The 8,727-nt window shown below is 30.0% G+C and overlaps 1 protein-coding gene across 9 annotated transcripts in view; it reads right to left on the bottom strand.

Moving 5' to 3' along the window:
• The window catches only part of LOC106119437 (uncharacterized PE-PGRS family protein PE_PGRS54-like), a 7,146-nt gene extending 5,705 nt beyond the window's left edge, over window positions 1–1,441 (bottom strand). The window contains exons 1-2 of one of the 9 annotated variants that reach the window (XM_013314421.1): window positions 1,249–1,441; window positions 1–916 (exon numbers count right to left, since the gene is read on the bottom strand). In XM_013314421.1, coding sequence (XP_013169875.1) covers window positions 1–916; window positions 1,249–1,255 — 923 coding nt within the window. In that variant the 5' untranslated portion in view covers window positions 1,256–1,441. The remainder of the gene's footprint in view (window positions 917–1,248) is intronic. The other 8 variants (XM_013314422.1, XM_013314414.1, XM_013314413.1 and 5 more) reach the window with 8 other exon arrangements.
• Between the last annotated feature and the right edge of the window lie 7,286 nt (window positions 1,442–8,727).

Genomic DNA, 8,727 nt, shown 5'->3' with positions numbered 1-8,727 from the left:
CCACCTCCTCCACCACCAGCGCCTCCATCACCATTACCGTTTCCGTTGCCGTTTCCGTCACCCCCTCCCGATTCGTTGCCATCTGGGATCACCCTGTCGCCACAGGTAACTGCATCTGGCCAATCGCACTGTTCTGAATGGGGATTGTAGAGGAGATTGCCTGGACAACTCATGGCAACTGGTGCTCCGTTGTAACATTTGTAAAACTGATTGCAATTTTCGTGAGCAATTAATACTCCGTTCGACCCTGGCCCACTGCAGATAGAGGGTGCTTCTCCTGGATTGCAATTGCAAGTACCGTCGTTCCCACCTCCTCCACCTCCAGCACCATCTCCACTTCCGCTTTCGTTACAACCACCTTCGTTTTTGTCATCCCCATCATCTTTGTCTTCACTCTCTGGGATTGGTCTATCGCCACAATTTACATTTTGGGGCCAATCACATTGTTCTCTGTACGGGTTGTACAGCAAACCGAGAGGGCAATTCTGAGCAACTGGTACACCATTAAAACATTTGTAAAACTGATTGCAATTTTCATGCGCTACCAGTAGTCCATTAGAGTCTTTAGCAGCGCATATGTTTGATGCCTCACTTGGATTGCATTTGCAATTACTGTTGTTGTTTTCGCCACCTCCACCGTTTTCGCCATTGTTGTTATCTTCGTCGTCTGGTATAACTCTATGGCCACAAACAACATTTTTAGGCCAATCGCACTGGTCAGTATTTATATTGAAAAGTAAATCATTTGGGCAGGTGTGCTCCACTAATTCTCCTTTGACACATTGATAGAATTTGTTACAATTATTATGCTCAAGTAACTTTTCTTCCGTTTCGTCCAAGGGACATCCATTTTTATTTATTTTCACTACATTCCCTTGGACAAGTGTTATCGCGCAGATCAAAGTGATTCCTGCGCCTGAAAAAAAAAACCAAACATTTATAAAAAACGAGTTCGTTTGAAATAAAAAAATGAAGTGCAAATAAACATTTGAAATTAATAAATCAGTTCCATAAAGAAAACTTTGTTTAAAAAAATCTTACAATAAAAAGCTTAATAATAATTTAAGAAAAATGCAGTGGTAATTTAAAAGTAAATTTTAATAACTAAACAATTATCCAAAAAACAAAAAATAATATTGTACAAGTTTAATACATTATATTATAAGTTTCCAAAATTGAGGAAAATGGAATCATGATTTAGATATTGCGAATAGGAAATTTCCTGTTTCCAGTTTATTATTAATTTACCTTTCATTATAATCCTCGCACTAGTTAAAAATTTTCTTCTTATCCCCGTTACGCACAGAAACTTATGATGTATTGTTTAAAACTGCAGATATTTTGAATATCCCGACAATTATATACATTAGTCGAAGTTTATCGGAGTATTACTTAGAACGAATTATTTGAAGTGCATACAGTTAGTGATATTAGATAATCATTACATTAATCGCTACTAAAATCACTGATTTATATAGATAATTTATACTTAAGATAATTCTATTACTTTATTACAACAAAATTAAATCACACTGTATAGTACTATTAATTTAAAAAAAAAATTAAAAATATTATATATGTTATTTTCACAACAACTAAATGATTAATGATCCACATATCCTCGTCTAATTTTTAGAGAGGATTAACAGATTAAAAAGTGATAACGATATCGTTCTATGATATTTTCAATGGAAAAGTATTTCAAGAATCGCTAATTTAAACATTTTATTAAATAAATGGTAGGTTATACGTCACATTGTATAAAAACACAGCGAAGTTAAATAAGATTAAAAAGACAAAAAGTAAACCGCATAGGAACAAAATCGTTACTTATTTTAATGAGATATTTAGTAAAATCGTATCTTTGTAGCAAACTCTCTAAATACAACCTTAGGTTCATCGTATTCTTGTAATTTTGCCTACTAAAATGCAGGTAGTTAGTTAATAGGAATTTTTAAGAATAGAGCGTTGGTGGCTCAATGGTTAAGCAATTTAATTCTAATCTGCAGATCCTGGCTTCCAATTCCGTCATGTATTAAAGTGTTTTTAGATTTTCGATTTACATATGTACATTTATTCTTACGTTGAAGGAAAACATCGTCAGGCAACTTACACATGAAATTAAAAGATATGTGGGTATTTCTATCGTTAATTTGAATACTAGACAAAAGTCTATTTTTTGGAAAACAGGCATGTTTTAAAATCTCTCAAGACGAATACAAAGATTGTTTGGGCAAGTTCGTTTTAATTTTATTTTTTTCTTCTTTATTTTACAGATAAAACTTTATATCGTATTTTACATTTTGCTATGACAAATTTATTTTTTAACAAAATATAATAATAATTTATTTAACTATTGTATTAATAGTGTAAAAACAAAAAAAAAAATAGCAGTTTGTTTTTAGAATAGATGCCATATATATGGTTTAAAAATAATTTAATAATTATTAATTAAATCACCCTGTATAATTTGTCGGCGTTAGCTCAAATATATCTGTCGGTAGATTAAAAACAATTCAATAAAAGATTCTAAAGATATAATTTGATCGATAAAATTATGAACCGAAAATATTATCGTTCGTCGAAAGTGTTTCTGATGTATTAATTATTATAATATTTACTAAAAAGTTTAAACTGACGTTAAGTGAGACATAAAAAATAAAAATAAAATGTAGCTTAAAACGGGTTTTTATCTTAAAAAATTGTATTGACAATTTTAGAACAGGAGGTTCCATTTTTACAACTATATAACCTTATCTGTATTTTATTGTCTTCCAAATGTTTCGGTACATTTTTTTCTGCAATCAGAACTTAAATAACAATATAATAACTTCGTTTGAAGGTATCTTAGGAACGGCTGCATGGGTCTCGCTAAAATTTAGCATAGATGTATTACTTAATCTGGACGAACACATAGGCTACTTATTATGTGTTATATATTCGACACAGACGGAGTCACGGGCGACAAATAGTATATACAAAAATTAAAAATTATGGTATTCCCAATACGAGCAATAATAATTGGTTAACAACTATCGAGTATAAAATTCGTGATAAAAAATGACAAGAGTACGCAATAAACAAATATAGATTACTAGCAATTGCGATCTCTTATCTGATGATGTATCCATTAAGGTAAATGATAATTTATTCGAGCGACGCAAAAACTTTTATTTTGTAAACAGCGTACGTACCACTGAATGTATGTTCGTAGCTAAAAAACACCTTTTTTTCCAGAGACGAATGCTTTATGTATACTCCGCGCCCCGGGGACGCGGTAGTTATGTGGGATTCTCCTCCTTAACGGAGACATACCCACTAAACCTCTCTGAGCTAAAAAGCACCTAAGTTTCCTCATTCAGTACCACTAAATCGCCCTGCGACAACTTTTTTAGCCGACTTCAAAAAGAAGAGGGTATATTGTGAAAACCGCAGTGGTACTGAATGAAAGCTTTATTTGGGATATGTCTGGAATATTCCCTTCTCTAGTTATAATAGCGATTGATTGTTACGTTTTTCACTTCCGATTCTTTTCTAATAAAGAATGGAAGAAGAGAAGAATAAATGAGCTAAAGAAATATATTTTTTTCTGTATATTCCGCCATTTGTTTAAGGTTAATAAGTTTGTTGGAGAAATCTATGTTAATTTGTATATTTACATACTAGCTGTGGCCGCATATTTGCGTGGAATACTGTCTTTTCGTTGGAATATTAATTATTTAGGCTAATTTTACTCAAACTTATAAATCATTGCAGCAAACTATATTAAACTTACAAAACATTCACATAAACACTCCCAATCGTTGTTTTACAACGTCGAAGAAGATTTTTTACATTTTTCTTCTTAATATAAGTATAATTTATAATATTTTGCAAAGACTAACATTGTTAGAAATGAATTACAATGAAAAGTAGGTTTATATGTCGGTAATTTTAAGTATTGTAGTGAAATGAGTTAAACTAGAATTTGTCTTCATATTTCATATTCTACTGTTTAAAAGATCACACAATGTTTGTTTATCAACGACATGAGGTAGGCCTGATAACTATTTCTATCGACAAAATCTTATTAGTAATTAGATTACTCATTAAAATTACTCAACGTTATGAAAAAAAAATCATCACCAATGCTGTCTTAAAATGTATCCGTTTATTATTTTTTATAGGTTTTGTTTCTTTTGTTACTAGTTAAAAAAATAAGTACCATTGCATACTAAAAAAAGAACGTCATTAAAAATGTTGTCACTGTCCAAAGAGCTGTATAAACGTATCGATTTTTTTTTTCGGAAACCAGGAGAAGTTCTATTACCAAGTGTGAGACTTGACAACAGTTAAAAATAAGTTTACCAATACTGAAATCCGTAATCTTAAACCTTACTAATATTATAAATGCGAATGTTTGATGGATGGTTGGATGGCTTTTTTATAACAGAAGGGGGCAAACGAGCAGCGGGAACACCGAGATATTGTTTGTTTGAAGGTATCTCCAGAACGCTGCATGGATCTCGATGAAATTTGGCATAGATGTAGTCTGGAAGAAAGGCTACTAATTATTATTTTTTAATTCCGCTTAACAGAGTCGCGGGCTACAAGTATTTTTTTTAAATATCTTTCCTTTGTTATTATTTTTTTCTTAATCAGCTAATTCACGAAGCATCGCAGTTCCTTGTTTTGTATAAAATTATCAATTTCAGATAAGGATTCATATTGATAATACAAAAAAAAACATGTTTAAGAATATTTCCTAAAAAACAATTGATATCCGTGAATTATTCATTTTTATTTTAGCCCGAATTTGAATAATTTAATTAGAAATTTTATATTATCTCTGTTTTTGTTAAATAGAATGAGAGGGATAACAATATTTTTGTACACGTCTTTGATCAGTTTCAATCGTGGCCGCATTCGTCATGGCCTTTTCAAGAGGGAGACATAAACTAATTAAATACCAGTAAAATCCCCGGAATAATAGTACAAAGTAGTATAAATAGTACATTATTTATCTAAGTAGAGATAACGCTATCGCAAAATATGATAGAACTATTACGCATCAATTTATTGATAACATTTTGATCTAAAACATATTGTGATGGAAATTACTAAACACTGAAATATCGAAATAAATCCTTGGGATATGAAGAAACATATAATTATGTACTTGTGTTAAGCGCAGAAAAAATCATTCTGCCAAAGACGTGGCATACTGGCAAGAACCTTTGCCTTTTAGATCAAGAAAAAGATAGGTGATAAGAGAGAAAAATCGCGCGGGAAGCCTGAACAACGAGATGTAGTCATGAACAGAGTTAGTGAGAAGTATTATTGTAAATAACGTACATATAACATTTTAGTGTAAGGATTTTTACAACGTAATAAACGCATTTTGGCTGCGATGAGCGTCGATTATCCCTTTGTTGATGTGCAGGCTTTTACATTGTTAATTTTCCACAAGCCACCGGAAATAAATATATCCAAGAAAAATGCATTTTGTCAACTTTATCTTATAATGTAGATAAAGCAAATCCTTGTTTGATTTTTAACTTAATGGCGATTGCATCGATTTGTTCAAATTCAAAAGAAATTCTTATCTTGCGACAAATATCGTGACTAATACTTTTTTTTATAAATATCTATTAATAACTTTCCTGCTTTCCTTATACACTTACACACATAAGCTACAAATAAAACACATGAAATAACATCTATGAAATTAATTACTAAAAAGAACACCTGCTTCATTTTTCTGTGTAATTTATAAGCAAACGACTCGACAGCTAAATGATTTACAAATAAATAACAAAACTACTTAGTTACATATCATTAAATCCATTTTCAATTTTTACATTTCGTTACCAACAATCCTTTTTTTTATTTACAACTCGTTTCTTTTAACTTTTTCCGATTTTTTTGTCTTTTAGATATATGTAACCTTAGTGACCAGTACGATCAATTTGCATACAAATATTTCCACCACTTCAATGTTGGTCCACATTATATGTAATTTTAAAATTAAAGCTCTTATTACAGTTCTACTCTTATTCTCTTTCTTCACGACTTTTTAACGCCTGTTGTAAAAAGACCAAAGATTAAAACATATATCAAAAAACGTCTGTGAAAAATTGCTCGTAAATTAATTAAAGGCACTTGGTTACATTTTCGCTGTCGCAGTAAATATTATGTCGACGAAATATTTAATCATTTTACAATCGCAAAGTAGGATTGTTCTATAAACCCCGTCAATATTTATAATACATAAATGTAAAAATGCCACGATTTTTACAAAATTCATTTAGTTAGGATTACGTAGCAATCAATAAGTGAAAATGTCAACTCAAAAACTTATGCTACGTTTGAGTCATAATGATAATTTAACAATTGTCATCATGAATATTTAACTCACCCTACCTTTTTACATTTGATTATATCAGCCAAAAACAGCAATAACAATCAGAAAACGAACCTGTCGTTTTCTAATATCAAAGTTAAAATAGTGTAAGTATAATTTATATACTCTGTTACTCGGTCCACCAATTTTTGTCAGTAAATTATATTGTTAAATATGTATAAACATAATTGTAGATCGTGTAATTTTCTACAAAAATTGTTTTTTGTTCCAACATTCGGCATTTTTATATCGCCGAGATTCAACAATATTTAAACCGAACTATTTAAGGTTATGTTTTACGTCACACTATTTTTTTTTTTAGAAACTTAACCATTCCAATTAATTTTGCCCAAATTCAAAACCAATAATTTTCATCTACATAAGTATTGACGATGTTACCATATTGTTAAAATTTGTGTTTGGGTTAAAAATATTCTACATATAATTAAACAAAAGGTTTCTTTATATTTTAATAGGAACAATCAGAAAATCAAATCCGGCATTGAAGATTATGCGGATTGAAATGATAATTGGGTCCATAGAATAATAAACAAATCTGTAAAGACCAATTAAAATGATTAGGAAATGAATAAAATGAAAATTAACATTGATAAATGTTAATTGTGATAAGAAATCAATAATTAGTAGGCGTAATGATGACAATAGCTTATATTATTAAGGGAATTATATTCCGCGGACGAGAGCGAAAGCGTGCCCGTGGTCCCGTCCCGATGCGTTGGAGGAACAGAGAGGTTTAGTGGGTATGCCTCCGCTATGGAGGAGAATCCCACATAACTACCGCGTCCCCCCCGGGGCGTGGAGTACACTTAAGCATTCCTCTCTGGAAAAAAAGGGGAATTTTAATATATTAAATTGAGAACAGACATTTTTGTTTTATTCTAATTTTTAAGTCAATTCCCTTGCTACTGCTAATTAATATCTAAGTTTTAAGGTAATATATTGATTTGAATTTTATCGTAGTATAATCAAAGGAAATTCAAATTCTTTCATTTCATACCTATGATAGGGTTGTACAAAAAAGTCGAACCGCCGTTTTGCAGCTTCTGAAAACTTCCATTTATTCCTAGTGTCTTTGAACATATTCTACTAGTCAAGCCAATCAAACATTCATAACCTCGTTGAAGAGTTTTGCAAATATATATCGTCTACTATTTTGTAACGGAGAGAGAAAATAAGAATTAAATAAAATCTTAAAATTTGCATTATTATTGGTACATATATTATTACCCAAATGCGTTAGAAACAACGTATTTTGTAATATTTCTAAGTCATACTAATTATACGATGACAGGTTAGGTGAAAGCACTTTTGGCGGGCTTTTGACGTAAGTCTTAACGCCCCCCGATAGCATAATAAATATTGATTAAGAAATAAAAAAGTAGTTCGCCATTTTTAGAAAGTGTAATTTGTAAATACCTTCAATTTAGATCAAGTTATTAATTGATTATTAACTATTTCATTTCATAAGAATTAATGATGTTATTTTTTCCTTGTAATATGTATTAGTTTATAACTGAAATAAAAATGATATCTTTTTTTTTAAAACATTGTAAAACAAGGCCTTATCTTGTCTATAAAATGATTGAACAAATAAATGCGTAAGTGATAATTTTAATCAGTTTCAAAGGAATTTAATCTTTGATTTTATTTTAATTTGGTATTGAATTTGCATTCAATGACAAATAAAATATCATTAAATTAAATACCATGGTATTGGACTTGGGTCTAATATTAATAAATGTTTTTGCGACTTTTCGAGTTTCTGAGAAATCTAAGAAATTATTATTATTATTATTATTTTAGCTTTTTCTTCATTAAAATAATTAACGCTCTCTAGACAATAATAAGATGGAGTAAAATTAATCATATTATAATAATACCGTATATATCAGATCATCCGTTATAAATTAAAATCAGTTTAAACATTCTACGTTCGTTCCTTAACCTATATGACTGGCATATGGTATAACTTTTGGTAAGGTGATCTGAGGATGCCAAAGAGTAAATTACTCTAATAATCTAAACAAAACAAAAGGTTTGTTGTTGTTCGGAAACTTTATGCTCTATGCTTTAACATTACTTTGTTTTTTTTTTAATTCTTTACTTTACGTGGCATTTAATTTTAACTTGATATATTACTTGACCATATTTTCAGAGTAAACTTTTTTAATTATGTTCGTTTATGAAGCACAAGCAATGAAACATAAGAACATTTATATTGGTGTTAAAGAAAGTAATGAAATGTAAATGTGAAGTAAAATTCAGTTGTAATTAAATATTTTATTTTTTATATTACATATTTAATATTTTATGCAAATAACTTA

Source organism: Papilio xuthus, unplaced genomic scaffold (assembly GCF_000836235.2).
Source record: "Papilio xuthus unplaced genomic scaffold, Pxut_1.1 DF827461.1, whole genome shotgun sequence".
Lineage (NCBI taxonomy): Eukaryota > Metazoa > Arthropoda > Insecta > Lepidoptera > Papilionidae > Papilio > Papilio xuthus.
This window is presented reverse-complemented; position numbering and strand designations above follow the sequence as displayed.